Source organism: Caretta caretta, chromosome 3, assembly GCF_965140235.1.
Source record: "Caretta caretta isolate rCarCar2 chromosome 3, rCarCar1.hap1, whole genome shotgun sequence".
Taxonomy (NCBI): domain Eukaryota; kingdom Metazoa; phylum Chordata; order Testudines; family Cheloniidae; genus Caretta; species Caretta caretta.
In genome coordinates this window covers 197,151,533-197,177,615 of record NC_134208.1, presented here as the reverse complement: position 1 = coordinate 197,177,615, position 26,083 = coordinate 197,151,533, and the positions used below count along the sequence as shown (strand labels likewise).

The 26,083-nt window shown below is 44.7% G+C and overlaps 1 protein-coding gene across 4 annotated transcripts; it reads right to left on the bottom strand.

Annotated features, from left to right (window-relative positions):
- Positions 1-5,414: 5,414 nt before the first annotated feature.
- On the bottom strand, positions 5,415-26,077 carry TMEM17 (transmembrane protein 17). Of its 4 annotated transcripts, XM_075127225.1 has the most exons (6): positions 25,879-26,077; positions 23,020-23,123; positions 22,263-22,376; positions 20,078-20,221; positions 13,303-13,382; positions 5,415-7,833 (listed from the first exon to the last, which is right to left on the bottom strand). In XM_075127225.1, coding segments are annotated over exons 1-6 (642 nt in total). In that variant the 3' UTR covers positions 5,415-7,832. The 4 variants fall into 4 exon arrangements, with proteins under 4 accessions (XP_074983326.1, XP_074983325.1, XP_048698603.1 ...); XM_075127226.1 differs by lacking the exons at positions 5,415-7,833; positions 13,303-13,382 and adding an exon at positions 21,655-21,721 and having other exon boundaries at positions 20,135-20,221; XM_075127224.1 differs by lacking the exons at positions 5,415-7,833; positions 13,303-13,382 and having other exon boundaries at positions 19,474-20,221.
- Between the last annotated feature and the right edge of the window lie 6 nt (positions 26,078-26,083).

Here is a 26,083-nt window from a genome sequence, read left to right as displayed (position 1 = left end):
CAGGTGAGTGCTTTAACCACAGAGTTATACAGTGGCCACCACCTCTTCCTCCAGCCAGATTTTGAATGGGACCCGATCTGCTAGGTGGTCTCTGAGCATACCTACTGGATCAGGCCCATGGGCCAGATAGGCAGACAAAAGCTGGATCTGGGTTTCAGCCTCACCTCAGTAAAATAGGACAATAGCACTGCCCGACCTCCCACGGATGTTGTGAGGATCTATGTATTAAAGATTGTGAGGCACTCAGATGCTACAATGATGGAGGCCATATAAGTACCTTAGACAGATACATCCACTATACGCAGGTGTAAATAACCACACAAAGTGCTAGGCATTGGCAAACTGGGTCCCTCTATGCCTCAGCTTCTCAATTTGTCAAATCGGAGCATGCCTTTGAGATGTTCTGTACATCTTGCATTGTAGCTGTTGCAATATATAAGTAGGCATCTGACTGGAGTGTGTGTAGGGGCCCTTTTCTGAGGAAAATCAAGATGTTGTTTCTCAAAAAGAAAAGGAGTACTTGTGGCACCTTAGAGACTAACCAATTTATTTGAGCATACACTTTCGTGAGCTTCAGCTCACTTCATCGGATGCCACGAAAGCTTATGCTCAAATAAATTGGTTAGTCTCTAAGGTGCCACAAGTCCTCCTTTTCTTTTTGTGGATACAGGCTAACACGGCTGCTACTCTGAAACCTGATGTTGTTTCTGTGTGTAACATGCTGTCAGTGCAGAACCTTTACAAAAAGCAGGGCTGCTTTGCTGGATTTTACGGACTGCTGTGTGTCCTGATATGGCCACTGCACTTCAAGCCATTCCTTTTAGCTTCTAATGCAACAGGCTTCCGGTTCCATTGTTTTGAGTCATTAATATTAGAAGTACCATCCATGAAGAAGCAAAAAAGTGATTTTTGCAAAACTTTCTGTATAACTGAAGGCAGCAATTCCAGGTTACTTGCACACTTAGCAAAACTGACTGTACTTATTTGTTGACTAGAGAAAATGCCTCTGGCTTCCTGGAAGAACTCGACTTCTTGCCTTCAAACGTAAGAACTGCTCCTTTTCCCCCCCACCCCTCCATGCAGTGAAGACATGGCTACAATGGCTTATCTTCCCCCTTCACTTCCACGTGCTGCTAAATGCGGGTTCTATTACAATCCATGCCAAGAAAAAATGGGTTGGATCCTGTGCAGTGCTCTGTGCCCTCAGTTCCCATCAAAATCAAGAGGGGTTGCAGTTGCTTCGCACCTCTCAGGCACTATCTATAGGGAAAACTAGCCTTTCCATAGATTTTTTTGAACTGCCCTATAGAATATGGTGGTGAATTCTATCCCTGCTAATAGAATTCTATAAAATGTTTTTTAATAAAAAATAGAGAATGTCACCCTATTAAAGTTTATAGATTTGGAGTCACTTTTTTTTATAAAACCGTATCAAATTGCCACAGAACATTGTCTTTTTTTCATCCCAAGTACATTCTATAGAATTTTTCTATAAGGGTGGCTTTCATACACTTTCTGAATACAAAATAGTTAATACAGGAAAGAAAAGAATGTTTTCATTTGACAGGGTACTTCAGTTCAAAATATTTTCCACTGACCTCACTTTGTTTGTTGCTCTGAAGGGGCAGAGGTGGAGTTTCTTACCAGCACAGATATTTTTATGACCTCCGTTATGTGCTTTTTTAGATCTGCCCTTGAAATTACTCCTATTAACTGTGGCTGGATTGACTTTGAGCAATTTCTTCTGGACTGACCCAAGGTAATTGTCTATGGAACTGTGTGTGATCCTTGTTTATTTTTTTATTACTATTTATTTTTATTCCATTTTAAACTATTTTTCCAAACCATGTTGTAATCCAGATTGGTTTACAAACGAGAGGGAAGTGAGGGTGGAGTGAGAAAATATTTGGCACATGGCATAGAGTTAAGTAGAGGCTGCAGCTTTTAGGGTTTTCTTAACACAGCTTTGAAGCCTGCCAATTGTTACTAAGATATAAAATGATAAAACACATACTCCAAAATGACAGCCCCAAGCCTGGTCTGTACTTAAAATTTAGGTCAACATAGCTATGGCACTGTGACAGAATACACCCTGTATTCACACCTACACACTATTGTAATAATCTTTGTACAAAGTACTCCTTGTAAGGTATCATTGGAAAACTCATAATTTGCTGGTCAGTATTGTCCTGGTAAAATGTGTGGCAACGCTGTATGTGAAGATATAAGATTCCCCTGTACAATGTCGTTAACACATGTTCCAAACCCCACAGCCCTGTCCAGACGGAAGTCAGGTCTGTCCTAAACAAAGGAAGGAATGTGTGCTTGCCTTAATTTGAAGGAATAACAGGCAATATATTTGTACCCTCCAGGAGAGGGCTGGGCAATACAGGACATACATTTCTGGGGGAAGATCCGGGACGGGGGCGGTGTTGGTGTCACCCTCCAGTATAACCCAGGCTGGTGAGAGCCAGAGTGTAGCTGCAACCTGCAGTTACACACAGACACTCAGGGTGTGGCTTGTACCCTGGAAGGCAGTTTGTGATGCCCCAGATGGGAGTTACTACAGCAAGGGATTGTAAGGCACCCAAGGTTGCAGGACAGGAGTGACACAGCCCCCCACTAGTCTGGATTGTGCCCTGGTATGTTGTAGTTAAGGCTAAGATTTTGTTACGCATATTTTTCGTAAAAGTCACAGACAGGTTTCTTTATTGCCTGTGACCTGTGGGTGAGTTTTACTAAAAATATGCATGACAAAATGGGGAGCTGCAGGCTCTCCACACTACCTAGGGGTGCCTAGCTCAGAGCTGCAGGGTCCCCACACCACCAGTGGCTCCAAGCTCAGGCCACGCCCACCACCTGCAGTGGCTCTGGCTCAGAGGTCCTGGGCACTCCTGGCTGGCCGCGACACTCCGTGTTCCTGGGCACCCCTGCCAGCTGTAATGGCTCCATGCTCTGGGGCACCCCTGCTGGCCATGGGGCCAGGAGCTGCACAGCACCCCCCCCCCCCCCCCCGCTGCCCGTGGTGGCCGGGAGCTCCCAGCTCCAATGTTAGGACACACCCTTTTCCCTCATTAAGATTAAAATGCAGTAAGATTGTGTGATGTTAACTGATTAAAACATGACCATATAGAGCATTGTTGCAACCACTGTTATATATTTGCAGCAAATCTTGTACAAAGGTTGCCAAGTGAGGTGTCTATGAATAGGTTATGATTTGCTGGTTATGATTTTGCTATCTGTACACATGTATCATTTTTTTATTCAAAGTTATGCATATTGGCTCTATATCTGGATTTCAAATGTTTGCTCCTGGAGTACTGTCCACAAGACAGCTAGCCGCACATCTTGGAGGGACTATTTAAATTAAGTGGCTCATCAAGAAACACTGGCCCATCCAGAATGCCCATCTACCCTGAATGGACTATATGTAAATGTGCTGTGTGGAGTGTAGGTAATGGCTTCCTCCAATGACTGAGCGGAATTGGGCATGCCCATGTGACTCCAAACACCATCTTGTGGCTGTAATTTTCCACAGTAAGAACAATGGGTTTCCCGCCACATGGCAAAAGCTATAAAAGGCCCTGGGAAGACCTCCATTTTGTCTTCAATCTGGCTTCTTGCCTCTGGAGGAACATTGCTACAAACTGAAACTCTGAACAAAGGACTGAATGACCCATCCAAGCTGTAGATGTACTCCAGAGACTTGACGTAAGCCAGCAGTTTATTCCATCACTGCGGCAAGCCTGAAGCAAGAACTTTGCCATTACTGTATGTATTTGATTCTTTTAACGAACTTTAACTCTCACCTTTCTTTCTTTCTTTTCTTTTCTTTTTTTTCATAAATAAACCTTTTAGATTTTAGATACTGAAGGACTGGCATCAGCGTGATTTTTGGGTAAGATCTAAGTTATATATTGACCTGGGTGTGTGGCTGGTCCTTTGGGATCAGAAGAACCTTTCATGGTGTAAAGAACCACTCATCTCTGAATCCAGTGTTTTTGGTGGTGATATAAGAACTGGAATGCCTGAGGAAACTGCCTTTATGTCTTCTTATTAGCCAGTGTGGTGAAACAGGAGTTTACTTTTGTTGAAGGTTTGGTATATCCTGTGGGGGATTAGCCACCAGTCTTGGGGTGTATTTGCCCTGTTTCTCAGCAGTTTGTCCTGAATTTGGCACCCACTGAGGCACGGTTACAGATTGAAATACCAACATGTCCTTTAACTCTGGGTCTGAATGTTGCCTACATGTCTGAAAAATGACTAGTGATCTGGGGTGCCTTGATTTTTGGATATCCAACTGAACACCTTAAAGGGCCTGATTTTTCAGAGGATGGGTGCTCAGCTCTTTCAGAAATCAGGCCATTCTAAGGTATGAAGTTGGGCACCCAAAATCACTAGTAACTCTTCAAAATCTAGGCCATTTCACTTTAATAAATGACAGAAATATGTGAGGTTTGCCATCCTGATGAGTTCTGAGTGAAGTGTCAAACAGCCTCCCCATATATAATCCTAAAAATTAACACAGCCCTAAAATTAAGTTGTAAATACTTGGCTCGGATTTTAAATCGCCGATTGTTTTTAATTGCTGACAGAAAAATCCAATATGCTCATCAGCTGGCAGGTGACGTGAAATGTTTGCTATAGAAGGGCATCTCCAGAAATCTTGCTTTCATTCAGCATTCTAGACAATTAAGATCACCATCAAATACTTCAAACCTCAACTCTTTTCATTTAGGAGTTTGCACTGTTGACATTGACTCCTGCTTTCTAGTACAACTATGAAAGTAGCTCTTAAGTAGGACTTCAGCAAACAATCCCAGCAGAAATGTTCAGAATGTGCCTAAATAGCTCTGTATTGTGATGAACCATACAGTCCATGTATAACTTTAATACAGGCTGTAACTAAGATCAGGAGTTATGTATTGTAATGACCACAGTTAAAAGTATACAATATGTTAGAGATAGAGCTGGAAAACATGGCAATATTTTAAATGTATTCTTAAACAAATGTCACTAAAAGATTTTTCAGGTATTTTTCAGTTATTGTTTTTCAGATTTCAGGTTTTTAAATCAGTTAAAATACTACAAGAGCAATTTCTGAGGTTCTGGGATTTAAAAAACCAGCCAACTGTATTTTTAGAATTAAAAGTTTCAAGTTTATGTAATTTCAGGTTAATAATCTGTAGAAGTTAGTAACTGTGAGGGAGGGATAGCTCAGTGGTTTGAGCATTGGCCTCCTAAACCCAGGGCTGTGAGTTCAATCCCTGATGGGGCAAAAATTGGGGATTGGTCCTGCTTTGAGCTGGGGGGGTTAGACTAGATGACCTCCTGAGGTCCCTTCTGAACCTGATATTCTATGAACTTCTCAAAGGAGCTTGAAAAAAAAAATCACACCACATTTCTCACTCAAGTGAGTTGACAGTTGTATCTTTAATGCCTGCTCCATGTTGCTGTGTTCAGGGTCTACGTTAAATATTTACAAACCATGTGGGAGTGAAGACAGCCACCAGACAGTGTAGATGCTAAGCAGAACCTTTGCAGAGGTAGCAAATACCCTGTCTGTGAAGGCATAGCAGGGCTGGCTCACTCCTGCCTCTGCTCAAGTCCACAAACAGCTCATCCGTTAGGCAAAGCTCTTCTTAATGAGGTCTGCTCTGGAGTAATTAATTAGAGCTGCAGTGACAAGAGGGCTGGCTCAGCTGCTGTTGCCCAGCCCCCACAAAGTCTCGAGATCTCCTTGTCAATCTCCTCCTGGTGCTGGCCAAATTTGGCCATCTATAACAACAGGAGGAGGATGCTGGACAGGGAAGTGCTCTGCAACAGTGGGGACTACCCCTGTTCCTCCCTTCGATCATGTGACCAAAGTTCCTCTGCACTGCATCTGCTGGCTCCCTGGACACCTTTGAGGAGCAGTGGGTGCTGTCTGGGGCACTCTACTCAGTAGCCCCCTCCGGTTCCCTGCTTATGGCCCAATGACCTCATTCCTGTCCCTGTTTTCTTATTAATTGTCCCCCAAAATAATTTGAGCCCCGGGTTTAGTCGATCCTCCCCTTAGGCTGGGAGAGGGGCCTTCAGAGGTGGGCAGGTTTGTGGCTGCCCACCTCCAGTACTCAATAAAAGCTGTTGCCCAGCACTCTGTCACAGAAGGGCTTTTATATTAGCAACTGGACGACAGCCACTATTGAAGATTCTAGCCATTGGCTTTTCGATGAACCCACAGTAGTATATCATCATCATCATCAAACAGCCTGAGTAAGGTGACAGCCGACCATGTGGTGAAATTATAAAAATGTCCCCTGGATTCTCAGATTTAATGATGAAAACGCATCGTTTAGTCCTATTGTTCTAACAACAGTAGAGTTACCTATTGGTCAGTTTTCTTGTTCTTGTTGCCTTCTGTTCGCTGACGATGAAGTCAGACTAAGGAGGGGGCTGACGTTCCTTGGGTGTGGGGTAGCTGCTCAGTGGGACGGAGCCCTCAGGTGCACCTTGCAGTTCCTTGCTGATAGCCTGAGTGGTGGAAAAGCTATAAAAGGGGTCAGGACAATCTTCTGGCACCCTGTGTTTCCAGTCCATGGTGGACATTACCTTGTAAGTGAGAGCAGTGCAACTCAGGGAGGCAAACATGCCCTGACCTGCCCAAGGAGCAGGGCAGTGCAAAAGAGAGCTTTAAGCCTCGTATTCTGTCAGCCTGGTTCTCCACTCATTTACACCAGTCTTTCACTGGTTGTAACTCCACTGACATCAAAGGATTTACCCCAACATAAAATTGGTTTAGACATATGGAGAATTGTGTATTTTGGCCATACCCAAGGACCTAGCGCAGGACTCATCAGCACTGCTTCTGCTAAACTGCATGCTGGGGTTTCTTATTTGAGAGCTTGCTTGTTTACCCAAATGGGGCCTGACTGTCCTCTCAATGACACAAGTTTTTGCCTCCATTTATTTCAATGCAGCTACTTCTTGTTTATGGTATGGGGGACTCTCAGGGCCAGAAGATATTTATACAGGATCCTACATGCTGCCAACCTTCTCCAGAATGGTATGAGTGGAGAGGCTGTGCAACAAGGGGTTGTCACACTCTGGTCTACTTGCCAGGAAGGGTGCTCTACACCAGCTCCAAATAAGGCAGCCCGGAATACAGATTTGGGATGGGGCTACTGGGGTGCACACTCACAGGAATTCAGCAGCTGGGAACCACTGTGCATGAGGAAAGGAAGGGTGGTAGTGGAAAGGCTGATAGCCCCTGACCTGCTCCTGGCCAGGGTATAAATTCCATCTTCACCAGCCCTTGTGGAGTTCGACACGCAACCTATAATTGGGGCTTTGTGTAATGGGGGGGGAGGGAGGAAATTTCACCTTTATTTCCCAAGCATTGAGTTAAAAATGTACTTCATTTTTTTCTTGCGAACACTGTCCTGTTTGCTGTGAGGAGAATATGGTACTCTGCTGAAGAGCACTAAAGTCTCTAAAAAACTGAGCTGTTTTCCCAACAGATGATTATAAGTTGTCCTTGAAAATATTAATAAGAATACAAACATTTACAAATCTTCTCTTTGCATTACAAAGCTCTGACACCGCTCCCTGACACATCAAATGCTACACCCTATACCAAATACAGAAGTTAAACAGCAGTGCTCTTGTTGTCATTTGCCTTCAGTGCCTCGTCACTCTGCATAATCCTTGTGTCAATTTACTCTTCGTGATGTTTAGGACCAAACCAAATGATTCTTTCAGCACATTTAAAACAATCCCTTCAAGACTTTTTTTCTCCCCTTGGCTGTGTTTTCAATCTTGGCTTATCACTGTAATATTTCGTGCTTTATGCATCTGAAAAAAAATTCAATATTTGAGAACAAAGTAAGCCAGAGCTTTCCTTCATTCCAGTCTTTTATGTCCTAGGGCTGTCCCAACTCAATGACCCAGTTTTTATTGTGTCACATTTCACTGTTGCTGGCTGCTACCAGCTTGGATAATCCCTTCCCTGCCTCCTTATCAGTAGTTTTTTGTAATTCATTTTTTCTATTTTGTCCATTCCACCCTCAAAGCTTTTAATTTTTCCCCTGTAGGAAAGTCACTACTGCCCTTTATGCTCACTCACTCTAAGAACTGGTCAGAAACAAAAAGCCAGTTGTGTAGTTAATGGCTGCAGTCTGTTTTAGGAGCATTGCATTTTCTTCAGAGGTAGGGAAGAAATTCAACATTCTCCAGAGCTGACTCCTGAAAGATCATCCCTATTGATAAAGGTGGGGAAAGGGAAAGGAACCTGCATGCCCTTGAACTGATTGTGATGAGTGAACCTGTATCTTTCAAGGCTTCCCCACACACACAGGCCTGATCTGCCCAGGTAAATTGTCCTATCCCTGATGTCTATGGAATACAATGAATGAACAAAAGAATACAAATCATCTGTGTGGAGGGTAAAAGAGGGAAAAGGACTGAAGCATTCGCATAAGTTTTTCGGCCTGACATCTAGAAATGGTGTATTTCAGTATCTGAAATGTAGAACTTCAGCATGGCAGCAATAGTATGATACTGTCAGAGCCCCATTACATTTCACAATTCTGCAGGCATGGAATTTATTGCAAAATTTATCCCGTGCCAGAGAATTGTGCTCCAGGATCTCAGCTTTCACTAAAAAATGTTTTTAGTCTTTATGATTGCTGGTAACCTTGAAAAGCTGAACAGTGCAAAACCATGCAGTGATATTTTTCTGAGTCTGCACAGAGTCTATGAACAGGTGTGAACTGCTCCAGCCATGAATCTTAATGGAGTTTTAATTCTGAGTTCTCAAGCTGACAATCAATGCCATCTTGAAAATTGAAACAGGATGGAGATCTCAAAATGATGTAAAATAAGCCCCCACAGGAGTACACTGCTGTTTGATACAATTTATTTTCATATTTAATTCAATAACTTTACATTTAAAAAATCTGAAGCTGCTGCATACATTTTGGTTCAGCTTGCCATGGAGTATATAGTGTCTAGATTGTAGTGAAGGATGGGATAGGAGCCAGTCTACCAAGATGATAGATGAGAGAACTAGTTTGTATATAATAACTGATCAAAACTTGAGCCAAACCTTTTCTGAGATGCTGTATATCTTTGGGATTTCTAATTTTTTTTAACGCACATCTGCATTTACCAGTCCCAGGAGGATACAGAAATATCAGAAAGATTCAAATGCATCCAGGACTTCAGGTACTTCTACAAGCAAACCTTTCAAAGTTTGCTCATCCCAACATTGAAGGTGTCTGCCCGACAGAATTAACTTGAGTGATCTATCCTCAAGTGTCTTCCCTTGTGTTAGCCCATCACAAGGGAGTCCTACAGAACAACTGGTGTAGGGTGTGGAATCATGCTCTGAATCCATGCTGGTGCTCTATTCAGTTGTGTGTGGACTGAAGATTTCAGGGGGCACAACCTAAGGTTCATAGCGCTTCAGTAAACGGTGCGGTTCTAAGAGTGCTTTCACAGTATGCAGTGGGAGAACTTGCCTGTCCCATTCCCACACAGGATCCCCAGAATGTATGAGCCCAGTGACTCATTAAAACAAACCAGTTCTGACCTGGCACGCCCCCAGTTTCTGTCCACAGCCTTCGTTCCAACCAATGGCAAGGCATGGACCCAACTCAGAGCAATGCCCCATACCTAATGTTGGGTACTAATGCGACTCTCATTTTGGTAAGAAGAAGAAGAACCAGGGCAAGAGACGCAATTGCCGGCATTTTGGCAGTGGTTCATTGCCATGACAAAGTTGTGATGTGCTCTTTTTAAAAAAAAATAGCTAGTTATTTATTTAGTGTTCACAGGTTTCCAAATCATTGCAGGTTGCCCCGCCGTCCAGCTAAAACGGCACATGGCATTGCCCTATTACCATTTCCACAGAGGTTGGTATTGTCCTTTCTGTTATTTCTTTATCTAGAATTTCATTAGGGTGTTTTTACTGATTTTTTTTAAATTGGTGGAACAGTGAGTTGCTCAGGAAACCCTTAAAGTTTTTGAACCAATAACTTATTTTTATTTCCTTTTTCATAAAATATCTGCTCATATACCTAATAGCTTTTTTCAGTGGCACCTGTCATCACCATAGCCAATTCTTCCCTAATTAGTTAATTATTTGTATAATTTTTTGAACCCATGTTTTTATGAATGTGTTGTAACACTTTATCTCCTGTTCTAGTTTTAATCTTTCTTTTCTTTTCTTTTCTTTTCTTTTCTTTTCTTTTCTTTTCTTTTCTTTTCTTTTCTCTTTGTATAACAGCTATGGCATTTGGTGGCAGATGACAGAACAAGAAGCAATGGTCTCAAGTTGCAGGGCGGGAGGTCCAGGTTGGATATTAGGAGAAACTATTTCACTAGGAGGGTGGTGAAGCACTGGAATGGATTACGTAGGGAGGTGGTGGAATCTCCATCCTTCGAGGTTTTTAAGGCCCGGCTTGACAAAGCCCTGGCTGGGATGATTTAGTTGGGATTGGCCCTGCTTTGAGCAGGGGGTTGGCCTAGATAACCTCCTGAGGTCTCTTCCAACCCTAATCTTCTATGATTCTATGATGCTTTGTTTATAAACTTGTCCCTAACTACTGCTCTACCTTCCTCCCATAGAAGACCTATATTGTCTGCAAAATTTATTTGAAAGTGTTTAACAATGTCGTCTTTTATTGCTGCAATCCACTCTTGGTCCTATAGAAACATTTTCCAAAAAACTGATCTTTGGCACCCATCCCAACTATCCATTCTTCTTCTAGTGATGGTCCCTATTGTAATCCACTGTGGGTTACGCAAGCGCACACCATGCATGCGGAATAGCATCCATTGGTCTGCACATGAACGGAAGCATGATGCGAGATAGGGTGCAAGGTGATAAATGGCAGGGCTGGACGACTACATCTTCAGTTCCTTCTCACCGCCGTATGGTCTGTATCAGAGCTCTGTGTCCTGGTCTCTGATGCGCTTCTGGACATGACAGTTGTACATAGTTTTAAAACAGTTTTTATAGTAGATTATAAGATTTAGTTCTTTCTAGTGTTAAAAGTTTTAAATAGTAGCTAGCGCCAGTTGTTTTAGATAGACTAGGGTTTTTCACTCCTCCCTACCCCCATACCCACATGCAGTACTGGACTATGCCCAGGACTCCGGGCTTCAAACTTTGTGCCTCCTGCCTGTGATCCTTCTTGGGCAGCGATGACCACCAATGCTGCCTGCACTGCCTGGGAGAAGCTCACATCACGGCATGGTGCAATATTTGTCCATCCTTCCCCAGCCACACCCGAAAAGGCCGGGCACTTTGCCTCTGGAAACATCTCATGGAGCTAGCCATGAGACTGCACTCGGACCCAGGCCAGGGAACCCTCCCTGCACATCAGCCTGATTCGGGGAGGAGTGCACCTCCCACTACATCCAAGTCTGGTGCCAGTGGAATCACCCCTAGGGTGGGGCCTAGTCTAGAGATAAGGAAGTACTCCCATAAGCATGGGGCTAAGTCTTCCTCCAAATCAAAAAGAAGATGGAAGTTCCTTCCACCAGCTCAGCTCAAGGGAACGGAGTACAGTCTAAGTCCCAAAGGCACTAGAAAAAGACCCCAAAACAATGGGACCCAGTGATTCTGGGTGCCAATCTATCGGTACCACCATCCCCAGCACCCCACAAGGCTCAGGACCCTCTCGCGCTGGGAAAGACCCAAGCACCTGGTTGCAATGACTGGGAAGGAAAGAGTGTCTCTCACACCAGGAATATCCAGAACCATAGCTGTTCCCCAGGAGGTCTTTGCCTTCCTGGATCTGGAGTTACCTCCCCCCCTCCATATCGGGCCCTTCCACATCTAGAGAGATTAAATCTCCACCAAGCGACATGCCCTCAGTTTGGGGCCCCTCACCCGCTGCATCGATGGTCTACACTCTTCCACCAGCTCTGACGATACCACCATTAGAAATGGGATCCATCTTCTCCTCCTCTGATGACTCAGAACCAGGAGAAGAACAACCTTTAGCTTACCATCCTTATGCACCACAGAAACCACCTCATCCATGGCAACACTTACCACCCCAGCCACCACGGAGACGATGGTACCCTATGCCATGGGGAGCCCCACCACCTACATCGGATCTGACTTACTGGCCATATTGGGTACCCTGGGCACAATAGCCCCCCCCGGGACTGGCCCAATCCACAAGGGAACCATTACCTCCTTCCCCCTTGAGGGATCCTTCCACCAGGCATACAGACCTGATAGTGGAAGAACTTTTTAGCCTGGTTCCAGCACCTCTGCTGGAATCAGCAAGATTCCCCTCTTCCTCTCCTGATCACATGGTAGCTGCATCACCTCCTTGCCTGCCAGATGACTTCAGAGAATTCCAGGAGCTGTTCAGGATAGTTGTGAAGGAACTCCAAATCCCTTTAGAGGAGATTCAAGATTCCCAGCACAAGCTTCAGGATATCCTTCACATCTTGGTGCTGGCAAGAATACCATTGCTGATTAACGAAGCCACACTGGAACCTTCCAGAATGGTATGGCACCGGCCACATGCAGAGCTACCTCCAAAGGAGCAGAAAAATGCTACTACATTCCAGCCAAAGGCTCTGAATTTCTTTTTTCACATCCATGTCCAAATTCCCTTGTAGCCCAGGCTGCTGCAGAAAGATCTAAACAACAGCACCCTCAATTTACTTCAGCAGACAAAGTAGGGAAGTGCTTAGATCTTCTGGGTCTTAAAGTATGCTCATTTTCCAGCCTGCAATTTAGGATCACGAACTAGCCATGTTTGGCTAACAAAGCCTATTTCCTGAATTACACCAAATTCAAAGAGTTTGCTGATAGACTTCCACAACAAGATCACGCTTGTTTTCCAGCACTTGTTAAAGAAGGGAAGCTCGTGGCCAGAACTACCCTTCAATCTGTGGTAGATGCAATGGACGATAATCATGTGTAGAGAGCCCTATGTCCACTCTTCTGGATTTCCTAAGGAGGTCCAAAACACCATTGAAGACCTCCCTTTTGACAAATCCGTCATCAGAACCTTCCCACCTGTTGCATCCCAATGGGACCTGACTCTAGTTCTCTCTATGCCAGTGAAGCCACCCTTTGACCAATTAGCTTCATGCTCTATGTCCCTCCATTCCACGAAAGTCGCCTTCCTGCTTGCAATTACTTCCATGAGACAGGTTGGTGAACTCAGAGCTAAATGATGGCGGACCCGTCTTTCATGGTGTTCCACAAAGATAAAGTCTCCCTACATCTACACCACAAATTTTTACCAGAGGTGGTCTCCCAGTTTCACATCAATCAAGCCATCCACTTACCAGTTTGGCTTCTGCCACATGCTTCTGAACAGGAACATGGACTCCATTCCCTCAATGTACGGTGAGCTCTGGCCTTCTACCTGCAGAGAATGAAACCAATCAGGAAGTCTCCTCGACTATTTGTTGCAGTAGCAGCGAGACTCTGGACAAGACATTTCCTCTCAGAGAATCACCAAAAGGATTTCCGGTTGCATTAAACTCTGCTACCAACTGTGAGCTCACTTACAGGGCTCACTCCACGAGAAGGCTCAGGCTTCAACCACAGCCTCCCTTCAAGATGTTCCGCTTGTAGACATATGTAGAGCAGCCACATGGTGTTCAGTACACACCTTTGCAGAGCAGTACATCTTAGTGCAGGACTCTGCAGCAGATGCCTCCTTCAGCATGGTAGTTCTCCACACGATCATTCCATTTTCATCCTCACACCCTCCTCCAACTTAGGTACTGCTTGTCAACCACCCTCAGTGGAATACAATAGGGACCTTCACTCAAAGAAGAGGTTACTTACCTGTAACTGGAGGTTCTTCAGACTGTGTGGTCCCTATTTGTATTCTACTTCCCACCCACCTTCCCCTCTACTGCAGATTGGTCAATTCATGGTAGAAAAGGAACTGAAGATACAGTCGGTCTGCCCTGCCCTTTATCACCTTGGACAGAAGCATGAGGCAAGCCAGGGCACATGCATGGACCCACAGACACTACCTTTCAAAATCTCCGACTCTCGATGCATGGTGTGCATGTGTAACCCTCAGTGGAATACAGTAGGGACCACACCTCTTGAAGAACCTGCAGTTACAGGTAAGTAACCTTCTCTTATTACTTCCAATGGGGCAAGAACTGACTGTTTGCCAATTTCTGCAAATTTTGCTGCTACATTAAGGATTTAGAGATTAATATTAAATCTATTCTAGTCTAGTTGATGAGGGTATGAATACACGTGTAATCTCATTCCACTGGATATAATTCCCTCCAGAAATCTGAGAGATTGACTTGTTGGTATAGAAACATTAATGCTGCACCTGTTTCCTTCTTTTGTCTTTTTATCAGCTCTGTCCCAGTGAAGAATAGGTGTACAGCTGAAGTCTCCTTCAAGTATAATTTCCCCTTCCCCAAAGTGTTGGAATATTTTAAAGAAATTATTTTCAAAAGTTTTTTTTTTTTTTTTGCTTTTGACTGGGAGCATATGACAAGCCCATTGTTATGAATAACCCAGCAGCTATGCTCCATCTTTAAATTGATCTTTAATCTGAAGAGGTATGTGTTCAGCAAATTTTATGCCCACTCCTCTTTTCTTTGGCTGAAGCAAAAAATGTCTACTGAAGCCAACTACTTTCATGCCCAGAATTTGCCCCTGTGGAAAATTTAGTTTCTTGAAGTAAAATTATCTGAGAATGTGGGAGGCTGAGTTCTGGCTGGGTGTTTTTCCTTTTAATGACATTATTTAGAACTTTGACATTTAAAGCTGTTGCATTAAAGGGAAGAGCCATTGAGAATAACTACTTAGCTTATTGAAAATCTGAAAGTTGTGTGTGTGAGTCACTGGCTGTTTGATGGCATATGAATCCTTTAGTGTGGCACACATCTCCCAGTTCTAATTCTATTGTATTCACCATTGCATGCCTGAATATGGCTTGGTTTCTTATATTGATTCAGCTTCACTTCCCTCCCTTCTACTATCTTACCCTTACTTTAAATCATAAAATAAAATACCAAAATAGCATATAAATCAGTCCCTGCACAACTGCTGACTGAAGGAGCAGAGTTAATGGTTTCTGAAAAGCCCCATACAACTGAAGATGATGGTTTCAGTCATGGAGCGGGAATTGGAGAATAGAGAGTGAAGTGAATCCAGAACAAAAACAGAAGAAAGCCTGGCAGGGTCTGGAGTGAGGAGATAAAAGGGATAGACATTGAGAGAGCACAACTGACAGAAATGAGGCACTGCTTAGAGAAATGTAAAAGACCAGAATGTGGGGAGTATGTTACTTAATAGTGGGTTTGATACATGAAGGGGGGGAGTAGCTCCCTTTGATGGAAACCCGGCCACCCAGTTAGCTGTAAAATCCCTCTTGGTATCTGTTCTCTGCTTGCTTTACCAGTAAAGAGTTAACAAGCCCACAGGTAAAAGAACAGGAGTGGGCACCTGACCAAAAGAGCCAGTGGGAAGGTAGAACTTTTTAAAATTGGGAAAGACACTTTCCCTTTGTCTGTTGCTCTCTGGGCTGAAGAAACGGGGCAGCAGGAATGCTGTGTAAAGTTAAAAGAGATATGAAAATAATCAGATATCTAGAACTACTTTTAACAACCCAACGGTGTAAAGAGATCAGAATGTTCAGCTCGACGTGATCAGGTTTATTTCTGTTTATTTTTTAAGGCTTGTGGATCTCCTCTGTGCTAACCCCAGATGCTTTTCCTTGCTTGTAACCTTTAAGCTGAACCCCCAAGAAAGCTATTTTGGATGCTTAACTTTTGGAATTGCTCTTTTAAAAGCTAGCAAAAGCCTAAGTTCCAAAAGTATTTTGTCCTTTTTGTTTTTAATAAAATTTACCTTTTTTAAGAACAGGATTGGATTATTGGTGTCCTAAGAGGTTTGTGCATGTTGTTTGATTAGCTGGTAGCCACAGTTAATTTTCTGTGTTTCTTTCTCAGCTCTTCCCCAGCAGGGATGGGGAAAGGGCTTGAGCGTACCCCATATGGAGGAATTCCCAACTGCTCCTTCCTGGGTTAAAAGGGGTTTTTTTTGCATTTGGGTGGTGGCAGCGTTTACCAAGCCAAGGTCAGAGAGAAGCTGTAACCTTGGGAGTGTAATACAAGCCTGAAGTGGCCAGTATTAATTTTTTAGAATCCTTGCGAGACCTCACTTTCTGCATTCGGAGTGACAGAGTGGGGATTTAGCCTTGACAGTGGGTGATTTTGAAAGTGTGTCCACTCTTCCTCCATCCCACAATGTAGGTCGGCTCCTCAGACTGGGGTTAGCGTTACAAATCGCAGAGCTCCCAGGGTGAAAGTTAGGGTTAGAAAAGGTAACGCTTGCAATGTTGGGGTTAGACCTGGGGATAGGATTCCAAAGAGTAGGACTGCTTGCCTAAGGGTTAGAGTTGGGATCGACGGGGCTCCCTGGCCTAGAGTTAGGCTAGAGGTCAGCAGGGCTCCCTGGCCTAGGGTAAGGGTTGAAAAGAGCAGTGCTCCGGCCTAGGGTTAGCATTGGGGTCAGTAGGTCTCCCTGAGCGAAGGCTAAGGTTTCAAAGGATAAGGCTCCCAGCCTAGGATTAGGGTCACAAAAGGTACAGCTTCCCGGCTTATGCGTGGCATTCAGCCCATAGGGATTCCAGGATTAGGGTTAGGCTGGGGTCATTAGGACTCCCTGACCTAGGGTAAGCATTGGGGTTTGTAGGGCTCCCTGACCTAGGGTTACGGTTGCAGTCTGGAGGGCTCCCTCCCTGGTATTACTAGGACTCCCTGGCATAAAGTTAAGGTTACAAAAGTAAGGGCTTCTCGGCCTAGGGTTAACACTGGGGTCAGAAGGGCTCCCCAGCCCAGGGTTAGGGTGATGAAGGGTCGTGCTTACCTGGTTAGGGTTAAAAAGGGGAGGCTCATAGGTTATGGGCTTGATGATGAGTTTTGGTGGGCAGGAAGCACCCCTCTGCAGAACCCACTTAAGGAAAGTAAGGGAAGCATGAGGCAAGGCTGCCCTCACTTCATGGAGTATGGGTGGATAGCCCCATGTGCTGGCTAATCTTGACAGCATCCACCCAACTACAATACCCACCTGCTGAAGTGAAGAAACAGATTTACAGAGCCAGAACAGTACCCAGAAGTTACCTATTACAGGACAGGCCCAACAAAGAAAATAACAGAACACCACTAGCCATCCCCTTCAGCCCCCAACTAAAACCTCTCCAACGCATCATCCATGATCTACAACCTATCCTGAAGGATGACCCATCACTCTCACAGATCTCCCCACTGTATTTTCCACTGAATGCATCCGATGAAGTGAGCTGTAGCTCATGAAAGCTTATGCTCAAATAAATTTGTTAGTCTATAAGGTGCAACAAGTACTCCTTTTCTTTTTGCAGATACAGACTAACATGATTGCTACTCTGAAACCTGAAGAGAAACGATGGCCAAAAGGCAGGGTGCCACAGAGCAACCTCTGTCCACAAGGGGGCACTCTAGAGGTACAAGCATCTTAATCCCTTTGATGTTCTCCAGCACTGAGGTTCTGTTCATTGAATTCTACACCTGGCCAGTTTATTCAAAATGTCATCATGCATCTTGGCATTTCAATTCTTGTTCCCAAAATTGTGGACTCTGTAAGACCTGAGTCAGAGATTCATCAGTACCTTGGTTGCAGCTGTCAGCACTCTGAAAATGTGTCATCCTTGGCACCATTATCACAAAACAGGAGCTCTCTACCAGACGTGGTTGAGGGCAGTTGCTGATACTGGCCGCTGTGGGCAAATGTGGGGAATGAGGGCCAGGCAGACCTGTATGCAGCAGAAGGTGACTTTCAGTCAGGAAGCAGGGAACAAGTAGATAGCAAGACAAGACTACAGGACAGGGGACCCTAAGAGAATTGTAGGGAAGGCACTGGAGGACTAGCAGCTCTCACTTGTTATCACAGCACTAACCTAATCAATACTATTGAGAGGTTGTATTGGGGGCTAAGGAGGTAAGCTCACTCAAGGTCTGCTCTATATCCCCACTTGTACCAACCAATTTGTGTTACCATAACCACAAATAAGTTAGCGGGTTTTCTGTGTATGTGTAGAATAGAGTTAACAGAAACACTTGAGTTATACCTTGTGTTAACTCCTTAGTGAAGAGATAAACAAGAATCGATACTTCTGGTTGGCCTATTGGGGTCTTTTGTTCTGTTTTCCAGGCCTTATTTTAATTGCCTCTGAAAAGTTTCTCTTTGAGGTGACCTGGGCTCTGATCTCTAGCGGTTGATTTAAGCTCAGCTTTGTGCAGTAGTTACACAGTGGCAGGATGACAATTTGTGCTAATGCATACAGTTTAAAAGGTTTTTTATTTTAGAAAGGAATTCCCAGGACTATTGGGAAAAAAAAGGATTTTTCAAATGGTATAACTTCTAAATGCAAAACTCATGGGCAGGGCCAGAGTTCCTATGCTTAAAACTCACCTGTGTCTCCCTTACAGACTCTGAATGAAGGACCCCAATCTTAATACTTCTTCAGATACTTCAGGTAACTTCCTGCTTACAAATTCCTTCCAATTTGTCATATTTCTGCAAAATAAGTCAAAGCCAGACCTGGTGCAAGTTGGGGCAACCGCTGCTGCAAGTACTTGCTTCCATCAGGTTTGAATTTTAATAATAGATAACATTTAAATGAATATTTTGCAGAATCTAGTCACCCAACATCCCTCTCTCCTGCCCACCGAGGAAATCCTATTTTGATATGAGACAAGGCCACTATCCATTCCTCTGCACTGTAAGACTCTAATAGGCCTACAAAAATCCCATCCTTAACCATATAGCATCTTTCCTTCATAGTGCAATTAGATTCCCTATCCTCTTTACCCTTCTCCCTTTCATTAACCCTGTGTCCATGTATCAGCCCTGCTCTGCACCCATATGCAACTGCCTTTGCTCTGCTGATAGACAGAGGGATCCACAAGAAGAAATTAAATTAATTTAACTTTTGATCACCAAATATTGAGAAACAAACTTTTAGCCATTACCAGAATGGATAGTCCAGACATTAATACAGAGACCTGAAAATGAGACCAGGGTTATATACCTCGCTCTGACATAGATTTCCTGTATTCCCTTGAGCAGATCACATATCTAAATGTTTAAATGGCCTGTAATTTTGTGTGGCTCAATTATTGGGTGCTCCATTTTAGACAACTAGGCCCTAACTCTGAGGTGCTGGGTACCCAAAACTTCAGCTGAACCAAATGGTGTTTTCTTGAATTAACAGTTTCTCTGACTGGAGCTCCCAATAACGGAGTCATCCAAAGGTAAAGGTCGCTTTTGAAACTTTGTCCTTGAAGCTTTTTTAAGTTCTTGTAGCATGACCATCACTGTAGTTTCTGTATCCCTTTCTGTGTCTGTTTCTGCATACTTCCTTATCTTACTGGGCTAGTGTGAGGCTAAACTCGTTTGTACAGTGTACTCAGATCTGTAGACAGAAGAGGCTATATAGTGTGAAATTTTATTAAAATGAATAAAATATGAATTTATTGTAAACAAAATATCCTTGTGCAAAATCATGAACAGTAAAAATCTTCTGTTCACAATTTAAAAAAATTAAAGTTTGCTTAAGTATAAAACCTACCAACTCCACGCTGCAGGCATTTCATCCAATGAATAACTGTATACAAATGAAATCAACTGTATAACTGGCAGAGCTAATAATGCCAATGTGATGTTGCAGCAAAGTTCAGATCTCTCATCTTTAATGTTGGCTGTGGCAGAACAACTACTTTTAGGGTCTCTGACAAATAGGAAGGTTGAGAATGAGCCAAAGAAATGGGAACAATGGGACTATAGCAGCAAGAGACGTTCATCCTGAGGCTCTATCCTAGTAACCTGTCAGGCCCTGAGTGCAGACTCCCAATCAATATTTGATGGAGGAGCCTCCTCAAAATTTTGTCCTACCCGCCATGGAGCCTGCACCCTCTTCTTTTCCCAGGCTAGATAATCAGATCTGGGATGATCATCCAGCTGGTCAAATTCTTTAAGGCTGAAATGAACTGCTAGCTGGTTCACCATTCTTTTCAAGGCAAGAAAAGCCGCAATGACCTGGAAGGTGAGGAAGAGGGCAAAAATGATGTGGACTGCTCGCTCTAGTGGCTGGATCTTCAGACCATCATTAAAGAGCAAGAAGAGGATTATGGGCAACTGCAGGAGGAGACTTAGGAGCCAAAAGCCAGCCAGTTCCGGGACCTACAACAGAAAGACATCACGTCTAATATCAACTGTTATTAAAACATGGCAACTGAAAAATGCAAGCAATGTGTACACAGTTGGAGTACATACCAAAAACATGTATCCTGTAAAAAATCCATTCTCCCTCTTCCCAAAGCCTGCGTATGCTATGGAATTGCTAAGAAATAGGCCTGGTTGAAAGTGTTTTGTCTAAACTATTTTTCAATGAAAAATTGGGGTTTTTGACTAAACAAAATTATTTGCCAAAAACCATCTCCTTTCTGTGGAAAATGTCTATCTTTCATCAAAATAATAATGCCCCAAATGTGAAAATTTTAATTGATTATACCACTGCTGTGTCTCATGGGAATTGTAGTTGAATTGCCTCAAGCACCCATTCTTATGGGCTTGGCTCCTAGCTGAACTTCATCTTCCATGATGCAATGTGGCTGTGCAACTCCCATGATGCACCAGCTCCCTTAAACAAGAGAGGAGACAGTGATGTATCACATATGATACAGTCTAAGCACTGAGCAAAGCTGATCAAGAATAAGAGGAGCATGTGGTATGTGAAACAGAACTCCCCTGATGTGCTGTGGTAGCATTTTAGAATTGAAGTATTTCAGTTTAAAATTTTTGCTGAAAAGTCAACATTTCCAGCCGGGGAAACCCCATTTTCCAGCCGGGGAAACCCCATTTTCCAGCCGGGGAAACCCCATTTTCCAGCCAGCTCTACTATGAAACAAAGAGATAACATAAATGTCTAGCCAACAACTACTCTGAAATCAGCTTACTATTTCGATTTTTCTTTCAACTAAATCCAGGGCTTCAGGGAGTTAAATTCACTGGACGATCATGGGCTTCCCTGGTGTTCCCATCACCTTCTAAAATCTCTGCAGAGAAGTCCTAGCCCTACTGCTGCACCTTGTGAGCCCAAAACATCCTGGTAACAGCAGAAGCAGAGTGAAATGTGGTCACTGGCCTCCCCACTGTTCCTGCCATAACTGCCAGCCAAGTGTGATCCTCTTTACTCCCCCACCCCACCCCAAAGTGACAGGGAAAAGTGGACACATGGTTGCATCTGTGGCAATGAAGTCTATAGGATGTTCAGCAGCTCAGGTGACGTGAAGTAGCAGAGTAAAGCTAGTGGGGATAGTTTGATTCTCATCAGTTTCCCTCTATCAGTATCATTAAGGTAGTGCTATAGACTGGAGCAGGAAGCATGGTCTTCCAAGGGCAAGGTACAAGGAGAATTAAATTATCAGAGCAATAAGCCAGGACAGAAGGAAACAACAAATAGAGAGGCAGAAAAAGGAGACTTGCACTGAAAGTTTAGTGTCAGTACGTATCAGTATGGAACAGAGCCTGGTCCCTTGCTCCCTGGATCAGCCAGCTCTAGGAGCATCACATGCTACACTACTCTATCCTACAATACTTCTAAGCAGACCCACCATATGAAGGAAGGCTTCCAGAGAGCTGCATGAAGCTGAAGAGGATGGTTTCAGTGACGTGAGGTCGCTGGAGCAGGAATCAAAGAAAAGAGAGAGGGAAAATGAGGTTGGTATCCCCAAAACAAAAAAACAAGAAAGGGGGAAGGAACTGAAATGAGGGAATGAAAGGGATAGACAGACACTGAAAGAGCATAACTGGCAGAAGAGAGGCTCAGACTGGAGAAATGCATAAAACCAGAATGAGGGAAGTAAATTATTTAATATGAAGGTGATTTTGAAGTTTGTGTGTGCTCCTCGTCCACCCCACAACATAGAGAGACTAAATTTAAGTCCTTTGTTTATTCCAGGAGGTTTACAAAGGCCAGGTCTGATTCTGTCCTTTTGTGAACTTCAGAAACAAAGGAGCCCCTGCTCACTTGTGCAAAGTGACCAGCTCCTTTAGTTCAACTGACAGAGCATTTACCTAGGGACATGGACCCTGGTTCAAGTCCAATTAGTAAGTGCTCCTTTATAAGTGAATGTAATTGTGATGTGTCTTTAATTCAAAGCATCATACTCCGCCCCTTAGGGCTCCTGAACTGATGCTCAAGGAGGTCAACAGAACATACCTTTTCCTGCAGATTGCCCATGTATCCAAGATACAGTCGGATGGCCTCAATTAGAGAGACTAGGACGATTACTGTGACCAGGATGAACTTGTAGTAATCTGGCAAGACTGGGTACTAGAGAGAGGAAGAAAGTAGGAATTCCAGAGGGATGGAATGCACTATCATTATTTTATACGGCTCTACAGAAGCTTATGGTATTTGTGATCTGGAAATTCATGCAGCACTGTCAATGTTGCTGAAACCCAACAAGCCATAGCCCCTGATTTTTCAATCAACCTCCAACCAAACCTGCCACTAATTCTGTCATGAACTCCTGTCCCTCCAACTACTCTGACATTTCTGCGGAGACACTGCACTCTATTAAGTATCACTTTCCATGTCTGGGTTGAAGGTAATGAGTAGAAGGGCCAAATATTAGGGCTTGTCTTCACTCCCGCGGAGCTCAAGGCTGCTGCAATTGATGCTGTGGGTATCGACTTAGTGAAGACCTGCTAAATCGAAAGCAGAGCGCTCTCTAGTGGACTCCCCAAGAAGATTCAGGTAAGTTGACCGGAGAGCGTCTCCCATTGACGCAGCACAGTGAAGACACTGGGGTAAGTCGACCTAAGCTACGTTATTCACTTAGCTGGAGTAGCATAACTTAGGTCGACTTACCCCGATAGTGAAGACAAACCCATAGTCTTGCAGACAGTGTGAGGAAATAAGATTCAGACAGGCACCACAGATGTTGGAGGGGATATGTTCCCTCAGGACTTACCTTCAGCTGGAGCATGACAACACTGCTCACCCACCAAAATGGGAAAAAATAAAGGTTGAAATAGAGGGACATCTGCAATGGCAAACTGGAGACTATTTCATTATCTAGAGAGAGAGAGAGAGAAATCCTCATCACCCAAGGTCTGTGTCAGACATTCTCTTTCCTACATACAGCAGAAACAGCTGCTACTGGGGGAGGGATAGCTCAGTGGTTTGAGCATTGGCCTGCTAAACCCAGGGTTATGAGTTCAATCCTTGAGGGGGCCATTTAGGGATCTGGGACAAAAATAAGGGGACAGTACTTGGTCCTGCTGTGAAGGCAGGGGACTGGAATTGATGCTCTTTCAAGGTCCCCTCCAGCTCTATGAGATACCATATTTTAAAAAAAAAACAAAATAACCTCTACTTTAAGATATAGCAACTTCAACCAACATAATAATGGTTGGACTATGAGATCAATCAAGTTCAACATTAAGTATAGTGTGTTAAAATGTGCAACAGAAGAATTCTGCTACATCACAACTGTATTCTAAAGAATCTACGTGTGAAAGTGTATGCAAACCTACACCAGAAAGGAAGGGGTTAAGCAGCTGTTCTGCTGCCACACTTGCAAAACATGAATGGGTGGAAGAGAAGCTCAAAAGGAGAGCAGGCCAGCGCAGGAGAGTAGACAGTGGAGTTGAACTGACCTGCACTCTGAGCTCCTGAGGCCTGACTTTAGCAATGTGGTAGTCTCATCAACAGGGCGTAGGCTTAAGTGAGCATATATATTTGATTATCCTCAAATTAAAACTGATCCTTAAAGATCAGAACTCAGGCATGCTGGTGGGGAATCTTGCATCACTTGGTTTCGACACAATACCTTTCTTCTGTATAGAAAATTTTAGACTCCAGCAATGTCAATCCACTGTGCTTTTTTAAAAAGAGAACCACCAGTTTGGAATGTACATTAAAGAAAATGGAGTTCCAAATCAAACACTATGGAGAGAAGAAAATTAGCTGCTAAAACCCAGAAAAACAAAACTTTGACCCCTGCAATATTAAGTGGGAGGTGAAGTTCTACAGTATTTAGAATTTGCACATAGTTTCAAAAAAACTAGAGACACAAAAGTATAAAAAGCAAGTCCTTAAAAAATGAGATCAGGGAACAGTTTTGTTTCAACTGGCAAGTTTCCTTCTCCCATTATCCAATTTATTGATATCACATTAAATCTTGAATTAATGATCAATAAGCTGACTGTTGAAAGTTTCTCACATTACTCAAAGTGCAGCTCATAGAAGAATCAGCAATCACCACCATTTGTGGGGGTGGAAGGTCCTCTTTATGATTGCCTCACCTGTATTTCCTGTTAAGTGTCCCTGTTTCAGCAGGTCCAACTCAAATTTAAACACCTAAAATATCCCCTAAATTTGGTGCCAGTGGAAGCCTGATATATTTGATCTCTTAAAGTGCTTTGTGATATCTGGATGAAAAATGCTAGGTAGTAGTATCTGGCAAGTTACTTTGAGTGCCTGGCTAAATGTGAAGGGATCAGTGGTTATCAGAACAGTAATATTTTCACAGAAAGGCACAGTATGTTTTGCCCTAAGCTGATGTCTAATGGTATCCCATAATGTACCACAAGTTTCATAATTTTTGGTGCTTTTTGTAAAGCCCCAGCTTCTGGAGTCCTGTGATTGTGTGAGAATCTCAGCTTTCATTTTAAGCTGTTTCTAGCCCCCATGGTTGCCAAGAAAAGTGGCCAAAACCCTATTAACTCAAAACCACAAGGCACAGAAAAACAACCACAAACCTAATACTTGTTAAATCTCATGATTTTGATGATGGCCTCCTGAGTTCAGGGGTGGGAGGCCTGACTGGTGATTTTTGAACACAAAAGTGGGGTTGGCACTACAGTCCGGCCCCTTAGCGAGGCTCTAGCCCCCAATAAGGCAGCCTCACGGCCAGGCTGCGCGGGGTACCTGAGCCAAGCGGTGGTGCGGGGACAGTGTGAGTAGCGGGGGGACTGAAAGGCGGACACCCTGTATTCGGGCTGCTCTCACTACTTCTAGCCAGGGGGTGAACCGCGCCCCGCGGCAGCTGCTGCCACCCTTGGGGTGAGGGGAAGCTGTTGGCGCTAGGGGGTCATTCTTCCCCCCGGGGCCTTTGAACGCCGGGACACCGCGGAACCAGGCAGGGACGCGCCGTCGCACCAGCGCCCGGTGGAGCCCGGCGCTACCCGGAGTCCCGCTGTTGCGAGGCTAGCGTCGCCATCTTCGTTCCTGGCGGCGACCCTCTCCCTCTCTCCCCTGTGAGGATGCCGCCGCCATCTTTGTTGCGGGCAGGGGGGTGCGGTTCTTTACCCAGGCTGCCGCTGCTGCCTCGGCGCTCCGGGCCGGTGCGGTTGCTGTCGCTGAACACAGTCCGGCTGAAGGAGCCGAGCCGCCTTCTGACCGGATCCGGCAGCGCCATGCTGGCCGCGCGAGGCGCATCCAACCCGCTGCTATGGCAACCGGGGCGCGAGCCGGGGCGGGAGCCGACGAAGCAGGGAGGAACCACGCCCCCTCTCTGTTACTAAGCGACGTGAGCATGCGCAGTAGCAATTATCGAAGCCGGCCCGCTATCCTGCGTCTGCCTTCCCCATCCCCAGGGCACAGAGGCTGAGTGCTGCTCGTTAGGGAGTCCCATTCCTGCCCCACGCTCTGGCCGACTCGGGATTGCTGCCCCAAGGCAGTGCCTGGCTGGTGCCAGCCCCAGAGCAGAGCCCCAGGGCTGGGGGACAGGGCCGGATTAACACAGGGGCTTTAGGGGGGCTGCAGCCCAGGGGGCGCGGGGCACAAAAATAAATCCATAATTATGTACAATACAGTGGTCACCAACGTGTTGAGCCTCTGCCAGTCGATTGTGATCTCCAGGCCGCGGAAAGTCCAGCGGGGCAGCAGGGCTCAGGCAGGCTGCCTGCAAGCTGTGGCCCCACACCGCTCCTGGAAGCGGCTGGCTGCTGGCACGTGTCTGCAGCCCCTGGTGGGGGGGCTCCGCATGCTGCCCCCACCCCCAGCACTGGCTCCGCAGCTCCCATTGGCTG

Bases quoted from the DNA above. Each gene is read 5' to 3' on its own strand.
- TMEM17 (XM_075127224.1), bottom strand. From the start codon at position 26,077: ATGGGAGCTGCGGAGCCAGTGCTGGGGGTGGGGGCAGCATGCGGAGCC. The intron at 23,124-25,878 runs GTTGGTGACCAC...CTCTCTCTCTAG, and splicing joins GACTGGCAGAGGCTCAACAC to ATAATGAAATAGTCTCCAGT. The intron at 20,222-22,262 runs GTATGTTCTGTT...TTTCTGTTGTAG, and splicing joins TGGGCAATCTGCAGGAAAAG to GTCCCGGAACTGGCTGGCTT.